This window comes from Podarcis raffonei, chromosome 5 (genome assembly GCF_027172205.1).
Source record: "Podarcis raffonei isolate rPodRaf1 chromosome 5, rPodRaf1.pri, whole genome shotgun sequence".
Classification (NCBI taxonomy): Eukaryota; Metazoa; Chordata; class Lepidosauria; order Squamata; family Lacertidae; genus Podarcis; species Podarcis raffonei.
The window spans coordinates 61,534,984-61,553,211 of NC_070606.1; the positions used below are offsets into that span (position 1 = coordinate 61,534,984).

The 18,228-nt window shown below is 45.3% G+C and overlaps 1 protein-coding gene across 2 annotated transcripts in view; it reads left to right on the top strand.

Moving 5' to 3' along the window:
- The first annotated feature begins 373 nt into the window (after positions 1-373).
- Positions 374-18,228, top strand: part of HS6ST1 (heparan sulfate 6-O-sulfotransferase 1) — a 196,906-nt gene continuing 179,051 nt past the window's right edge. The window contains exon 1 of one of the 2 annotated variants that reach the window (XM_053389598.1): positions 374-1,617. In XM_053389598.1, coding sequence (XP_053245573.1) covers positions 1,097-1,617 — 521 coding nt within the window. In that variant the 5' untranslated portion in view covers positions 374-1,096. The remainder of the gene's footprint in view (positions 1,618-18,228) is intronic. The other variant, XM_053389599.1, reaches the window with a different exon arrangement.

The following is an 18,228-nucleotide window of genomic DNA, read 5'->3' on the forward strand; positions in this document are numbered from 1 at the left end:
TGCACCTTGATGCGAGCGGGAAACCGCACCTGTTGAATTTCTGCCGATTCCTTTCAATTGTTCAAGAGGAGGAGGTGAGGCAAAGCCAAGAAGCCCCTAAAGCAGGAGCCTGTAGGCTCTGTTCATGCAGGGGTTGGGGTGGAGAGACTCAAGCTTTTGACCTGAAAACTTAATGCCCCCCCTTCTTTTTCTTAGGGGTGGTGGTGGTGGTGGAGGGAGGTCAGGAAAGCTCCCTTGAGAGAGCCACCTCCGAACGCCAGCACCCCGCCAGGCTAGAGCCGCCCCGCTCAGTGCGCTTCCCCATTGGCGGAAGGAGAAAGAGGAAGTGAAAGAGCCTCTAAAGAACCAGGAGGAAAATAGCGAAATTATCCTGCGGGCGGGCCCTGGCAACTCGGGAGCCTCCAGAAACGCTGCCTTTGCGGCGTGCCTGTGTGGTGCTGCCGCGGCTGCTGCTCTGCCTCCCTCCGCCAGCGCGCGCCTGGAGCGGCGAGCGGAGCGCGAGGAGGCGGCGCTGTGCATGCTGGGCTCGGAGCGCGGCGGCGGCGGCGGCGGCGGGGCTTTACCCTAGGAAGCGAGGCAGGAAGGACTTGAACTAGCGTGCAGCCGCCTCCGCCAGCCCTGCCTCCGCGAGACCCCGAAGGGGCTGCGCGCCCGGCGCCTCGGCCGGATCGGAGCCGGGGCCAGGAGCGGCAGAGGCAAAGTCCCGAAGGCAGAGGCGGGACGGGGCTGCAAGGGAGGCGGAACCGGGGGAGGGCGGTCGACCCTGGGAGCCGCGCGCTCTCTCTCTCTCTCGCCCCCCCCCGTCCCCGGTGGCTGATCGCCGCTTGGCAGGAGGAAGCCCCCCCCTGGCTGCGGATCTGACTGAAGGGGGGCCGGGCGGGGAGGGAGGGAGGGAGGAAAGGGGTGGGAATCCCTCGCCCTCCGCGCTCTCTCCGGGGCGCACGGCGCTTTTTCGTCGGGGTGGTTTCGCGGGGCTTCTTCGGAGCCGGGGAGCGGGCGAAAGGGGAGCCGACGTCGCCGGGGGCACCTCCGCCAGCAGCAGCAGCAGCAGCAGCAGCTCTCCCACCGCCTCCCCCTGGCCGGGAGATGGTGACATATGAAGCGCGCTGGAAGGACCATGGTTGAGCGGAACAGCAAGTTCCTGCTGATCGTGGCGGGCTCGGTGTGCTTCATGCTCATCCTGTACCAGTATGTGGGGCCGGGGCTGAGCCTGGGCTCGCCGAGCCTCCGCTCCTACCAGGACGAGCTGGACCTCTTCCCCACGCCGGACCCGCACTACGTGAAGAAGTACTACTTCCCCGTGCGCGAGCTGGAGCGCCAGCTCGCCTTCGACATGAAGGGCGACGACGTGATCGTGTTCCTGCACATCCAGAAGACGGGCGGCACCACCTTCGGCCGCCACCTGGTGCAGAACGTGCGCCTCGAGGTGCCCTGCGACTGCCGGCCCGGCCAGAAGAAGTGCACCTGCTACCGGCCCAACCGCAGGGAGACCTGGCTCTTCTCGCGCTTCTCCACCGGCTGGAGCTGCGGGCTGCACGCCGACTGGACCGAGCTCACCAACTGCGTGCCGGGAGTGCTGGACAAGCGGGAGAGCGCCGCCGCCGCCAAAACGCCCAGGTGAGCAGCAGCAGCAGGACGGGCAGGAGGGAAGCCTGGCTCTCCCGGCGCCGGGAGCTTAAACTTCCTTGTTTACTTTCATTGCCGGTTCTCCTCCCCACTCCTTTATCCTCGCAGCAACCCTGCGAGGTAGGCTAGGGCCCCAACTTCACTACTGATTTTGCAAGTGGGTGTTCTCTCTCTCTGACCTGCTAACCACTGGGCTACGCTTTCTGCACTTCCTCTCGAGAAAGTGGGCCTGGTTGGATCTTCTGGACCTGGGTTCCAGAGTGTGTGTCATTCCCATAGCCTGCTTTTATGGCATTTTTTGTTGTACTCAAGCAGGCTGTGGTGGTAAGGGTTCACGCACAGATCACACGGGGCTTGGCTGTTCCTTCACGGAATAGTCAGACTTGGGAATTTGCATTTCTTGCACTTGCTGCTCAGCCTGCTTCTGGGGTAGGTTTGGTGATGAGGCAGAAAATAACAGGAGAGTTGCAAGTTGGGCACATGCAGCCTAACAGACTGTTCACCCGGCCCCTGTACTCAACATGCCAGCTTAGTCCTGTGTAATTGTCCTCAGAGCAGATCCCCTTCATCAATAGGGTCACCACTCTGTCCCCCACCCACACTTGTGCACCTTTAATAGTTGCACAATATACAGAATTTAGCAGCTGATGTTGGGGGAGGAGGAGGGAAAGTACTGTACCTGTGGAATTTCTGCCCTTAGTAAAGCTGTTAAATCTGCAACAGAAGCTGGGGCAGAAAAGTGTCAGCCCTATCTGCAGCAGCCTGCTTGCCTTCATATTGTGCTCATGCTGAACCATCCCTCTACCTCATAATAACCATCTCCCCTTATACCAAAGCCACTTGCTACTCTTTTTCTTCCCTGCTCTGTACTCTCCAGGGCATGCCTTCCTCCACAGACCTTAACTGGACTTGATCATTTTAAATATTGGAGTTACGATATTGGAATCTCCCTCCCACCGCCATCTACATTTGCAGGCTGGCTTGAGAGAAAGAGCCTCTGAGTACGAGCAGAGTACCGTGAATTGCAATGGTGATGTGCAGGTTAAAGAAACAATTAATAAACAAAATGTCCCCTCATTCCCCTTAACAGCTTTTCACTCCCCATTTGGGAATAGGGAGCAGAATGTTTGAAACAGATTGTGTACTCCTCAAGCAAATTTGAGACCCGGGATTTTCCAGTTTGCAAATGAATCCCTGCATCTCTCCCAGCACATGTTGGGCAGATGCCTCCGCACCTAATTCTGGGATGCCCACATCACCCCAACGCTGCAGCATATAGTATTACTCTGGATCTTGCACCCTGCTCAGCACCGACCTCTTCCCCTGCTCTGCAGTCTGCACCTCACAGCCTTGACCTTTCTGACTGCTTAGCCCACCTATAGGAGGCACACCACAAGGGCCATTGATCTCCTGGCCATTGTACTTCACATGTCAAAGTATCTGAACAGCGTTTCTGCTTGTTGCCCCTTTCTCATACTATCCTAAGTGTTGTCCTGTAGCCCTACATAGCCTACCCTTACTAGTAGCCTTTTTCTCTCCTGTAGTCTCCCATCTATATATACTGCACAGAGTGCATTGTTCAAAGAGTGCTCTGCATTCCTGCTTGTGTGCCCTTGTCCTGGACTGCGTCCCTAAGAACTTTTCCCCCCAGGCTTAGACTGCCCTGCTGTTCATCCTTCCTTTCCCCCAAACCTGTGGACACACCTGCTTGATTAGCCTGTGAGCCCTGATCCTCCTTTTTAGATGGCACAAATTTGCCTTGTTGCAAAGCATCATTCCTTCCTCATCTGGTTGCCTACCCCTTTTCTTGCCATGTGTACTTGAACCCAGTACTTCCACACGGCAACCACCGAAACGCTTCCTCCTGTGGTTGCTTTTCCTTTCTCCTGGATTAGTGGGGTTTTTTTTTTGGGGGGGGGGACAAAAAACAGGACCGCTGAACACCAGCCTTTGGGAAGCAAGGAAAGTTGTCACTAGGCATGAGTCCCATTCCGCTGCCCTGCTTTCCACTTTTCGTATCCTAACTTAAATAAATAAATAAATGTCCCCTGCTCCTCTTATTTCTCAGTTAATATCTCTTGGCCTTTCCTGATCCTCCAAACCGGCTGTGTTTCTTTAAATCATTTAGAGGTGCTTCTAATTCCTTCCTCTGTAATTTTAATATGTTGGAGTCTCATTCAAAGAGCTATTGTTCCCTCTGTTGTCCTACCTAGTGAATGTAAATCATCGATTGTTACTACCCTTTAGAGCCTTTTGTTCCAAAGTTTAGCTCCCATAGCTCCGCAGGATTTTATGTTCACATTTGTTAATGCCATGTGCTGTGCATGTATATTGTTAATATCCTTTATAATCCTTGCAATGAGTAGGCAGCCTTGGAAGGCAGAACCTTGTATTCCCCCCACCCCTTTCTTCACTGCTGCTATGCTCATTTCTTTCTCTTCTCTTTTTGCTCCATTTCGGTTAGACTTGTTCGTCATGCAGTGCTGCATGCAGTTATCAATTATGTCTATTGATTCTGTTGTTCTTCCTAGCTTTTTAACTCATCTTGGTGGATTTCATCATTAATCGCTCTCGCCCTGCCTTATGCAGGCTGACGCAGGAGTATCAAAACAGGGAACTTCTCCCAGAAGGGCCAAACCCATTTAGGTTTCTTTTCTGGGAAGACAGACATGTGTAAACAGTTACAAACAATGCTCTTCCATGTTTACTATGTTGACATTTGGTCAAGAGCTGTGATGTCGGAAAATACCTTGCAAAGTTAAAATGGTAGAATGTTTATGTTCTTGGGGCTTTTGTGTTTAAAGAAAAGAAAAAAGAAAAATCTGACCTTTGACTCTTAGCTAGCAAATCATTAACCTTGCATAAAGACCAGTACACAGATTTATGGGTGAATTCTCCTTTCCTCGAATCAAAACTTACATGCTAATGCTAAAATGGGTTTATATTTTGTTGGAACAATGACAAGCTGGGATAGTGAGAGTAAGGGCTTTGCTATGTGATTGCTGGGGTAGCAGTGACCACTAAATTTACTTGTATTGGCTGAGTGGTCTGTTCTTTTGGGAAGTGAATCCCAGAGAACCCAGAAGTGCTTTTCTTAAGGCTGTGTTTGTGATGAACTTTGTATTGTAGATATTTTTTGGATTTGTAATGACTCTAGGTTTGGGATTTCTTTTTCCCTAGTATCTGATTCTAGTAGCAGTTAGCAGCTATCCTTTTTTTAAAAATAACAAGCTGATCTCAGTGAGTTCAGTGATGAGCATGGATAGGACAATAGCCTCAAACTGAGGTTGTGTAAAAGAGAAAATGTTATTCTGCAGCATACAAATTCTGATGTTTGGTTTTGGCCTCTGGCTTAGTTTGCTTATTTTTTGTCTCCCTGATGGTTGCCCCGCTAAGGTTGAGGAAGGTCTTGATGTTCAGCCATGAAGGGCTTCTGGTGATGAGGAGGTTTAACAATCAGCTGCTCATAACCTTTCTCTATTAATATCCAAAGTTCTGGCCATTCATTAACTGTGTACAGGGGAATGTTTTTGATAACGACAAACAAGAGCTGCTGGCTTGACTTTGTAATATTGTCCTATCACACAGGCCTATTGTGCTGCAGTCCATTTCAGCATGTCCACAGAAAGATAACATTTCTCGCCGCTTGTAATGAAATCTGGCTTCATAAACAAGAGCTGTTTATGTAAAACCACTGGTGGAGCGCATTTCCTTTGTTGGGATAGAAAAGGGATTCATTCTTGCATTATTTCCACTACAGTGGTGACTGTATCACTTCATTTCCCCCCTCTGAATAATGTATCTAGGGTAATGGAACAGCCTCTGCTTTTCACGTCTGGCGCACGTTACAGAGCCTGCTGAGAGCAGCGAAATGCGTTGGGTGATACCTTTTGTTGGACTCGCTTTCTTGGCTCAAGTATGCGTAAGGTCCTGAGATTCACAGAGCTCACCCTGTCGAAATTGGGCTCCAACATTTTTTATTTGAAAACAGCAGCCGACAGAAGAGCCGTTATTTCAGATCCATTTCACTTGGACGAATTTTGTCTGCAATTCCAAGTATGTATATCAGGAAGGAAGTTCCATGCAATGGTGCTCAGCTTTTTGAAAATATGCATAGGATCAGGTTGTCAGTTGCTTAATAGCACAGGCCTGTACATGTCTACTCAGAAGTAAGTCTCATTTCATTCAGAAGCTTTTACTCCCATCTTAACAGGGGTATAGGATTGCAGCCTAAACAACTTTTTTCTCAAATGCACCTGTTAGGATTACCAATTTGAATTGATATAGTCTCTTCCATTCTGTAATTTTCTGCTTGCTGATGTTCTCTTTCCAGTTGTTGCATCAGAGCTGTAAGTGTAGGAAAGCTGTTTGTTTGTTTAGAGCTTTTTAAAAAAAGAAAAGAAAAGATTTTTGAGTTTCTCTAATTCACCCTGCCAGTGTCTTACAGGCATTCTTGAAGGTCGATCAGCAGTGCTCATAAATACATACAAATCATCAGCTAAAAGATTGTTAACCTTGTAAGCTGTGCCATTTCAGCGCTGCTAAGTGCATTCTTCCACTACAGTCTGTAGCCTGGTACAGTACATGTACGGTATGCAATGGCTCTTGTTGCTTTCCTGCTCCACCAGTGACACCAGGGCCTTTTTCCTTCCTTCCTTCCTTCCTTCCTTCCTTCCTTCCTTCCTTCCTTCCTTTCTTTCTTTCTTTCTTCAAAGGATACTTAAATTGCTTCCTTCATTTCCTCATGTCTCTCTGACGACATCTTGCTAAAACCAGTTCTGTGTGTTCAAATGCATTGTTGTGTTTTGCAGGGAGGTCTGATGAATTGTGGAAAGATTGCTGTTAGACAGTTATAAAGTTGTTACAATATCTTACAGATTTTGGTTAAGAGCCCACACCTTTTCATTGTTTTCCAGTTCTCATCATGGTTTTTGGGGGGGGGGGCGGGGAGGGATTATTTGATGTTCGTTTGGCTTATGATCCCTTTTCCTGAGGAACAACAGAGCAAAAATGACTCACGTGTGCATAAACCCGTCACACCGTGGAAGAAGCCTTTTCATGACATAGGCAGTGTATGCACCACAGGCTTAAAGCACATGATTTCCCCCAAAGACTCCTGGGAACTATGGTTTGTTAAAGCTGCTGGGAATTGTCGCTCTGTGAGGTTTTCAGGATTCTTTGGGCAGGAGCCATCTTACAAGCCCAGACAGTGGAAGCCCTGTGCAAGGACTTCGGGGGGGGGGCTTTCCCCAATAATAATAATAATAATAATAATAATAAAATTTATTTATACCCCGTCCTCCCTGGCCAGAGCCAGGCTCAGGGTGGCTAACACCAATAAAATCACAGTAAAAACATAATAGGGGGCGGGGGGGGGAGAAACACCAATTTAAAATACAGGTTAAAATGCTATTTAAAATGCAGCCTCATTTTAAAAGTAGCCGATAAATCAAGACCCATAAGGGGAGGGAAACATAAGGGTCAGACTGAGTCCAAACCAAAGGCCAGGCGGAACAGCTCTGTCTTGCACGCCCTATGGAAAGATGTCAGGTCCCGCAGGGGCCTAGTCTCTTGTGACAGAGCGTTCCACCAAGTCGGGGCCAGTACTGAAAAGGCCCTGGCCCTAGTTGAGACCAATCTAACCACCTTGTGACTTGGGACCTCCAAAATGTTGTCATTTGGTCCTCTGTGGGGCATACCAGGAGAGGCAGTCCCGTAGGTACGTGGGTCCTAGGCCACATAGGGCAACTCCTCTAAAAATTGGCTTGGGATTTGTGCCAGGATGACCCCCAGAACAGTGCATTTCTCTCAGTGCAACTTCAAATTCCACCCCATGTGCTTTAAGTATGTGTACACAGTCATCGAGGAGGATGAAATGTGCCTCACTAAAGTGATAGGTGGATAGCTGTGTTTTATTACTGGTCATTCAAAAAGGAACACCACCATCAAGGAACTGCCGCGCACAGGATTGTGGTGTTTAACTTGGGAGTGAGAGCCACTGAATTCAATGCCACTTACTTCCAAGTAAGTTTAGTTAGCGCCTTTTGCTGCATACAGAAGCAGGCCCCTGTTACATGTTTATTGATGGACAAACTGGTCATTTAGTTGGAGTTGTATAATTAGTCTTTCTCTCTCTTCCCCGTCCATGCAATTATCCTGCTCCACTTCAGGGTGGGGAAGTGGCACTCTGGGTAAGAGTGTGTCAACCCTTTCCTACTCTGAAAATTCCGCCTCCCGAACAAGTTACTCATGGCATAGGAGGAGATGGAGACAAACAGCAACCTGGTGTATATTTTGGTTTTGAAGCTTGCAGCCTCTTTAACCTCTTTAATACAAGCATCATGTTGGTGTGGAAGGCCTTCTGCAGTTGCTGCTGCACACGGAACTATCTCTTTCTTTTTCATATTTCTTTCTATATCTTTCCTCCCACACCCTCTATTTCTCTGCCTCCTTCTTCTTCCCCAAATTGACTTCTTTTTTTAAATATGAGCTTCATTTGGAGGCTTACTTAATCTCTGTTTTGTGTGCACATTCATGTGAGTGTGTCACTGAACTCTTACCTGCTGAGCTTTTCATTTGACTTTGTCACTGCTTGCAAAACTGTTAGGAACACCCCTCCTGTGACCACAATCTAAAATAATAATGATAAAAAACCCCTCTGCTATCAAGTGGCCTGTTTGATTGTTTCTTAAATTCAGAGAACCTGCTCTCAAGGATCTGGGGGAAAATAGATCTCTCTGTGCCTTTTTCCTTCTTTCTCTCTCTCTATTTTGGCTTAAATTTCATTTAATAGATCAATGAGATGACTTCTCTAACATCTCTGGCAAGCTATTTTTAGCTTTTTAAGCTTTAAAAGAAACAACAGGGCCCTAATAATGTGGTGGCTTTTGTTTGCGTGTTGTGTTGTGGACTTTCACAGCTTGGTACCATTTCTTCCTCCCTCGCTGTAGATTCGGCATATCCATTGTGTGCCCATTTGGAAATGCCAGTGGCATCATGCCAAGAGGCAGACTGAAATGAAATGTTTCGCATAAAAACATTTGAATTTGGGTGTAAAATGCTGAGAGCCCATCCTATGCTTCAACAATGGCAGAGCAGAGAAACATCTCCCTGACTTGTTCAGATTCTTTGGTGCTAGAGGTCACCCAGAGGGCATTTGGAGGTGGTCCATGGCCTTGATGTAGGTAAAATGTAAAAGTAAAGTACCCCTGGACAGTTCAGTCAAAGGAGACTATGGGGTGCTGCGGTCATCTCGCTTCAGGCAGAGGGAGCTGGCGTTTGTCCACAGATAGCTTTATGGGTCATGTGGCCAGCATGACTAAACCACTACTGGTACACGGAGGACCGTGACAAGTGCCAGAGCGCACAGAAACGCCGTTTACTTCCCGCCGCAGTGGTACCTATTTATCTACTTGCTCTGGTGTGCTTTCGAACTGCTAGGTTGGCAGAAGCTGGGACAGAGCAATGGGAGCTCACCCCGTCGTGCAGATTCGAACCACCGACCTTCCGATTGGCAAACCCAAGAGGCTCAGTGGTTTAGACCACTGCGCCACTCGCATCCCTTGATATAACATCTCGCTAGTCCTACAAACATGTATTCTCTGTTCTCTGGAATGCTTTCCCCATTCAACTCCAGCTGGCACCTTCATTGACTTATTTTTGGCACCAGGTAAAGACTTCACATTTCCCCCAGGCCTTTGATGGACCAAGCTCATTCAGTGCACTGCCAAAGCTTACTATGGCTGTTATGGGGTGGGGAGTTGGGGGATTGGTATGTTATATGAATGATTTTTCCTAGGGTATAATGTTCTTACATTTATGCTTTTAAATGTAAGTCGCTTGGATACCTTTTAGGTAACAAGCAACTAATAAGTTTAATTAAGTATATCATATCACATTGTACCATATCATTTCTGCCGTATACTGAGGAACACCATTGTGTTGGTTCTAGCTCAGTATGGTTCTAGCTCAGTATGGTTTAATGCTTGGCAGTAGTCCTCCAGAGATTCTTTCAAAGACAGATCTTTCCCAGTGCCCCTTCAACCCATCTGCTGCTGCCTCTATCCACCCACAGAATTGCCTGCTGCCATTTCACCAGCCGGTGAAATACCACGGCCACCATGACTGACAAGCCCCTCCCAACCTACCGCCTGAGGCAAGGAGCTCATTTTAGCCAACCCTATCTTGATGCCTGCATGTCTTTATTGCCTTCCTAAGATTGGGGTACAGGTGACCTGGACAGCCCATTGGGATTATCACCCCTACAGGCAGCAGTCGTTCTAAGTGTGTCCGATATGTGTGTGAACAGAACTGCACCCTTCACACCTAACCCTGAAGTGACCTGATAACACCATAAAAAGCAGTGGGGCTGGGGCGGAACGGTGCGTTTGCAAGTGAATGTGTGTTGCGATTACGTCCGGATCTTAGGCAAGTAAATCGAAAAATCACTTTTTTTGGCATTTTTGTTAAAAAATAACCCCAACGATTTTTGGAATGTCCTGGCAAGCCGGAACGTAACGCCCACGTAAATTGGTCACTACCTGTACTTTGCTCTTAGGCAGTGATTGCATAGATGGCTTGCCAGTTCTTCATTAAATGAAGTATTTAGGTGGGTTCCTGAGAAAGCTTTTAGAATAGCACAGTATGTAAACTCCTAATATATACACCAACTTAGGCTGCCGTCTGCATACATGAACCTCCCAGTAAGCCCCACTGAAAACAAGGGGGCTGAATTCTGTGTAAATATGCACTGTTTGCTTGCACTGTTAAGAGTTATCTCTCACATGTTCCCTAAGAGCTCTTAAGGGCACTTCCTATAAACAAAAGGTAAAATCCTTTGCAAGGATGGAATAATATCAGGAGCTTACATGGTTAGAGTTGTTTTCCTATGGGGGAATGGTAAAGACTAGGGCTGATTCAAAGGTTCAACCTCCTCCATAGGGCCAAAGACTCCTCACAGGAGAAGAAGGGCTTGAAAACAGCTCTCTGTGTGAATGTTGCTTTTTGAACGGGGAGTCCATACTGGCACCAACAATTTCATGAATACGCAGAGCTGATCCCAAGACTTCTTTGGAGCTTGGTGTTCGTACGGCAGGCCGCTTTCCAAACTTTATGCTCACCATTTGGAGTGCTGCCATCAAAAGTGTTTTTTACAGCGCTCCCTTCCCAGGAGAGCTTTAATGTTTAATGTTGTGTAGCACATAGTGTATAGAAGGGTTGGGAAATTCTAGCCCATGAGCCTGCTAGAATTGAACTGTGAGGCCATTTCGACCAAGCCATGCCCACCTCTCCTATACCTGATGCCATATATGACGTCAGGTGTTCAGCTGGTAAAAACCCGGCACAGGGAAAAGGGAGTTTGCAGGCGCCCTCTGCAAAGCGCCCCACAAGATAGCACTTTGAAAGGGACCCTGCAAGATCCCTGTGGGCAAAGACGGTCATATGATGTCATTGTGATGTCAGGTGGGTGGCCAGATCAAGCCTCCACATCCCTATAGAGGCCTGGGCTTGAATTTTTGTTCAGCCATGGAGCTCCCTAGGTGCCCCTGGACCTCTCTCCTAGCTCAGCTCATTCCCCATCATTAGGGAAGTTATTGCATGCTGCCTTGATCAGCTGCAGGAGAAGGTGTGGTGATTTTTTTTTTAATGTAAGAAATGTGTGTGTGTGTGTGTGTGTGTGTGTGTGTGTGTGTAATACAGTGGTGCCTCGCAAGACGAAATTAATTCGTTCCACGAATTTTTTTGTCTAGCGAATTTTTCGTCTTGCGAAGCACGAAATCCCATAGGAATGCATTGAAAATCAATTAATGCGTTCCTATGGTCAAAAAAAGTCCAAACAAAGCCAAATTTGGTACAACAAGAGTTTATTAAGTGCTCTTTAAAGTCACACATACTGTAAAGAGCATTTCAAAATTCAAACCCAGAATTTTTTTAAAAAAACAGCAGAGTGGCCCAATGGTCACAGAAAATCATAAAAATGCCGGGGGGGAAAACAAGCTTCCAGATTCTTGCAAGCCCCTCCCCAACTGTTCCCCCAGCCACCCAGCACACAGAAATTCAAATCCAGAATTTTTTTAAAAAAACAGCAGAGTGCCCCAATGGTCACAGAAAATCATAAAAATGCAGGAAAAAAACACACAAGCTTCCAGATTCTTGCAAACCCCTCCCCAACACCAAGTCCTTGAATTCCAAACACCCCAACCCAAAATCCAAACCCCTCCCCCCAAAGTTTTAAAAGCTTAACTTACCAAATGGCTGCAAAAGAAGTTTTGGAAAAGCTTCAAAAATCACCAAAGTCTTTAAAAACCTCAAAAAAGGCTACTATGTACACTGCGTTCTATGAGTTGCTCCTCGAAGTCAAGTTGCAACTGTATTAATGGTGTTAAGAAAAAGGAAACTAACTTGCAAGACGTTTTCGTCTTGCGAAGCAAGCCCATAGGGAAATTCGTCTTGCGAAGCAGCTCATAAAACGGAAAACCCTTTCGTCTAGTGAGTTTTCCGTCTAGCGAGGCATTCGTCTTGCGGGGCGGGCACCACTGTATCTGTAAGCTACTTGGTATAAATTTCTATGGGTTTTAACTTATAGGAGGTGGGATGATTTTCTGGGTTTCTGCTGCTTCAGAAGACAATTGAGCACAGCAGTTCTCTTCTTTGTGGACTTCTTTGCTTGCCTGCTTTAAATTTCTTGTCCAGATACTTTACTTCTGAGTAAACATGTATAGGACTGCACTGTCCCTGATTTTCCCCGTCACTTGTGAAACCAGCCTTAACTTGCTTACACTATAGCTATTCATGTTTGTAAGAAGAGTAGACATTGTTGCTATGACTTTTGTCTTGTTTTAATGCTCCCTCCATTAGCAGTAACATCCAATTTCTTATAGGAAAATCATTTGTAAAGCAAACAGCATTTTAATTATTTAATTCAATTTATTTGTTGCTCTCTCTGACTGAAGAAGCTTCAAAGAAACTACGACTGGAAAAATATAAGAAAATACATATCAGAGAGATCATTTTATTATCATGTATTTTTAATTTTAAAATAATGTGTGCTAACACTAAAATGTTAAGCAGCAAATAATCAGTTACAAAATAATAAAATATCCTTTCACACCCAAAAATCAAATCAGCGACTGTAATAAGTTTTTTTTTATCTTTCTATTGCAGGAATCAGAATTTCTTCTTTTAACTGGTGTACTGTAGTGTCTTAGAGACTGAGGGCAGATTCACAGCATACATTTCAAGCAAGTGACTTCTAACATTATCTTGGGATCTGTAATTTCCCTCTCACAGAGCTACAATTCCCAGCATCCTCAACAAACTGCAGTTTCCAGGATTTCCTGGGAGAAGACATGTACTCCATATGTCTGGTGTGAATCTGCCCTGAGTTATGAATCGAGAATCCACCACTCTAGATCTCAGAACTGCCATGAACTTACCAAGCGGCCTTAGGAAATATGTTGTGTCTCAGCCTCAGTCCCCTCATCTGGTGAATAATAATAATACAGACTTTAATTGCATGGCCTCTGTAAGGATAACAGCTAGATGATGCAGGTGAAACACTTTGAAATGCTTGAAAGCGCTATACAAATGTATTCTTACTGCCTCTTGGGGGCCTACTTGAAAAATGTGTGTCACGTTAGTCTTTTGGAAACCTGCTCCCTTAGATCATAATCAAAGCAATGTTCAAATCCCTTTTCCGTGGAGGATATTTTTTATAAGGCTTAACTACATGAGATGTTCCTTTTCCCTAGAAATGGTTGTGGGGCTCTTCTCGTCTTGTTCTTAATTGAAAGGTGCTTTGCTTTTCACAACCAAGTATCTCAGAGCATATTCTTTAGAGCTTCTGCTCAGTAACTGTTTCCTCTGGGACCACGGAGCGTTACGAAGTGCTCACCGGTACCCTTAAGGGAATTATGATCAGAAGCAATAATGCAGCGAGGCTTCGGAAGGTGGATGGAGGAGACAAGCAACTTTTGAAGACGAACCCTGCAGGGTTTTTCTCAAAATCCAGAGCCGGCAGGTGAGAATGGATGGGAGACTTACGTCTAGCCACACATAAGATCGCTTTATTTTATTCTTTATTCATGGTATTCTTATACCACCCAATAACAGAAAGTTCCTTGGGCAGCTTGCAGGAAATAAGTATAGAAACAGTTTAAATACAAAATAAAACTTAAACTCAAGTGCAACATAAATCCAACCAGAGAAACAGAAAGCACCACAAACCCAAATTTAAAATAAAGGTTTAAAGATTAAATGAAAAGGTCTGCACCTGGCACTGAGAAGACTGTCTTAGATAAACCTCTCTAGGGCTATAACTTGGTGGTAGATCATCTGCTTTGCATGTAGAAGGTACCCTGTTCAGTCCATGGCATCTGCAGCTATAGCTGGTAAAGACTCCTGCCAGGAATTCTGAAGAGCTGCTTGCCAGTCAGTGTAAACAATTCTAAGCCAGATAGATCAATGCTCTAACTCAGTATAAGGCAGCTTACTATGTTCCTGTGAATATAGGAATTGGGATGCCACTACTGAAAAGGCCCTGTCTGTGGTGGTTCCCTGCCCCCACTTCATTTGGCAGTTTCTTTGTCTTACATTCCTTTTAATCACAGCCACTTCATTTCTGCCAGAATTGTTGACTTTACACAGGCATCTGAAATACACCTAAATTTACCCAGCTCAACTCTGTTTTACCTTGAGTTAATGCTAAGTTCATCTTAACAGCTGAGAACCTCTTTTTAAAAAGCAATTCTTTGCAATTGCCTGTCATCTTTATGAAGAAAACGGTGATTTGCAATTAGTGATTTTTATGCTAACACCACAGCATGTTGCATAACTCTTCTCTACCCTATGAACCAGTGATTCTTGGTGATGCTTTGCCATGAATTACATCACCAGCATTTTCTTTAGTGCATTCTGAGAGTTTAAAAACCTCTCTTTCTTTTTCTGCAAGCTTTTAACAGTGCAAACACCAAGAGATATTGATATTCTCTTTTTAGAAAAAGTGCTTGCATTAGCAAACAGCCCATGTACGTATGTTAACTGATGATGGAAATAATGTGAGCTTCAGCATGGTCACTAAAATGCTCTTCAGATAAATGCATGGCGTGTCCCCATTTCCTCCTGCTCTGGACAGACACACATAAATGAAGCTCCAGAAATGATCTCCCATTTAGGTACTGGCCATTCTGAGAGATAGAATGGAGTCAAACACTTTGAGAACCTTCTTAAGAGCTATATAATTTTTGGTGTTTTACTCAGCACCAGAAAGTTTTTAATTCTCCCTGCTTCCCTGGATCATAAATGCCATGGTGGAATCTCATTCTGCAGCCTGAAATCAATGATCAATGCAAATTAGACTTGATCGTCTTAAAGTAGAGGTTGCCAACATGGTGCCTATGTGCCCACCAAGGGATTTTCCACAGGGTCTCTGCCCCCACAGCTGAAATTAGGCCTGAAAAAAGCATTCTGTTGTAGCCAGTACAATAGGTTGTGTTGTCAACTTGAATTCTGTATGTGTGTGTGTTTGGTGCCATTTGCAAATGTGTCCCCTGATCCAAAAAGATTGGTGACCCCAGTCTTAAGATATTGCTATAGAATGAGTTTTTGTGGCTGTTCTTTAGTGTCTGCTTCAATGAATATCATCTTCAATGGGAAATGGTCCCACACAGATGGAACCCCTGAGTGAGATTTGCATGCATCTTGTATTTTATTTTCATCTCTAAGTGCTTTTGATCTCAGCCATCTACCATCAACAACTTTCCTGCTCCAACCAAACCTTGTAAATAAAGTATTGGTTGAGGGGGTGGCTCTTGTCTATGGTTCATTTTTCCTTTCAGCAATGATTACTGTTAGGATATCAATGACAGCATTGACAGTATTGGGGTAAGAGGTTGGGAGGGAGATCAATGTTGCATTGCTGAGACAAATTGCAGTAGATTGCTGACTCGTCCATTCTTAACTGTCTTCTGCTTTTCCTAATGGAGACACTGGACAGACTAGGAGTGGAAGCATTAAAGTACAATCATAAGCAGTCAACAGTTTCTCCTGTTAACACACTTGAAATCAGAAAAGACAGGATTAATTTTCTGCTTTCCCCCTCCACTCGCTGGACTTTTAAAGCTTCCTTTAAAGAGGCTTTGCCAAAGTAAAGTGGCATATACAAGTTGTGTTGCTGTGCAAGAAGAAAGAATAAATGGCTTTTATCCTGTCTAATGCTGTAGCTGTCTGTTGAAATGAATAACTGTCTCAAAGAAAACATGCTCCGTGCCCCTTTGCCAAAAGCTAAAGCATGCCCACTTCCAGAAACTTCTGGAATTTTGGGGGGTAGCCTGCGAAGAGCTCTCTTTCCAACTAAATGGCCAACTCATGAAGTTGCTTGCACATTATTTGCACTCTGACATTGACTGTTAGGCGAGAATGGATTTTGTAGCCAATGAGAGTGGGTTTCCTCATTCTAAGTGTGATGGACCATAATAAGCAAGTCAGGTAAGTTCTTGCGTGCAAGTAATACATTACCAATCTGACTTTGTTTTGCTTTTGTGGTGATACACAGATGATGAACAATATTTGGCAGATCTGCAACACGCGCTGGCCCTCACAAGGGCCGGTACCTGAAATTAGATAAAAGCAGCACAATGCATGTAGCAGCATGGGAGAAAGGAGGCTAAGCAATATGAGGATGTGCGCTTTCTGTCTCTGCCAAAGACTGTGAGCAATCTCACAGTCCATATCACTGCATGATGGACCTGTTTCAAACCCAATAAACTAAACGAGAGGTAGGCAGCACTGATCTGTATCTGACCTATCAAGGCTCTCTGGCTCATGCAGCACAAATCATTTGATGTAATTTCAGTGTTTGTATTGTTTTCTACCTCCCAAGAGGAATCGCAAAGCTGCTAACAATAGCTTACTGGAAAGAATCCAGTAATCATGAAAAGCCACAACACAACTGGTAAATGTAATACAACATTCATAAAATGTTAAGGCTTGAACCTTAAGTTGACAACTCCCCCTCCAGCTATAGCCCTCCACATGCCAATTACAAAGGTTGCCCATTTTCTAGGAGTAGCTTTTCAGGGGGTTGTGGGAGGAAAGGAGAGGTGGGAAAGACATTGTGTTCATGGGACAAAAGGTGGGATCTAATCAATCCCTACAATAGAGGCATTTCAATAAAATAAGAGGTTCTCCTGTGTCATGGTGGGACTAGGTGGTCTTTGTATCCTCCACGTCTCTGATTCTAACGGAACACAATATTTATTCTTAATTATTGTTTACATTTATTAGTTGTCTGTTAACTTAGTCCTCAAGGGGACCAACTATACTTGGTTAACAAAAAATGGAATACAAAGATAACAACATCAAATCAGATATAATGCATTGGTCCCAAAATGATACAAATACTTAAAAAGTACAACCAATAGCTTCAGCCAAATATATACACTCTTATGCCCCCTACCTAGTTTACTGAGGCTATAAACACTAATTTAGAAGCCCTGGTCATGTGTATAGGGTTGCATGATTGCATTGTGAGACTTTAATCCTATGCAAACTTCCCTGGGAATAAGTCCCACGAGAAACAGTGGGATCTACTGCCAAGTAAACATGCAGAGGAACTGTTAAGAAGCTGCTTAGTTTCCCCCTTAATCTCTAGATTTCAGGAATGGGAGAGGAGGGCTGGAGCAAGACTGGATTCAAGCCAGATGTTGAGTACCATAGAGGCAGACATTCAACAGAACTCTGGGTTGTCCTAGTACCTCCCACTCTGCTGGGAAGACAGAGAATTGACAGAATCTTGTGAAAGAGTCTTATCCAGCTGTCATCTGCAATTTCCTCAGATGTGCACAGTGGCACACTTTGACTCTGTGAAACTCTTTGTGCTGTTGAAGTTGACAGTTCTCTTGTTCCTAACTGAGCACAGGTTGGGTGGGGATTGTGGAAGAGAGGGGGGGCACAGTGAGTCCTTTCCTCGCCCCCATGATTCTCTTTGGAAATGTGTTGCTAACTGACTTGATTTTGCTGCTTTCTGTAAGTACATTGCAGAAATTGGTAATCGTTCCTTTCAACCAAGTCATACTCAAAGTTGACCCACTGAAATAATGGACTTAAAATCTATGGGCTTACTCTGAGTGTTGCTTAGTTGGGTACAACCCATAGAGTTCAGCAAATCACAGAATGCCAGAACTGCTTGTGAGACATGGTTTAGACTTTTCCCACTCATCCCTTGGATTTATTCTCCCTCCCTAGGGATTTGCTGAACCCCACAGCCATCCATGTTCCAGATGAGTTTTGTAGGATGGGAATCTGCTTATTTGATCTGAGAGGCAATGTGAGTTGAGAAGTGCCTTGCAGATGGTTAGCAACTTTTAACACGCCCAGCATTAATCTTTCAACCTCCATTTCAAAGTTTCCCTGACTTATTGCGTCTCCCCCCTCAAAAAAATACCCAACACCACCGAGTAATTTGTCTTGCGGTGGTTGGCCTTGGAACACAACTCATTCATTTAGATTTTTGTCTCTTCTGCTTTTATCTCTGCTGAGAAAAAATAGGAGTAAACCCACCCAGTGCTTTCCCACAAGGACTTGGAGGTGTGGTTTAAAAAGAAC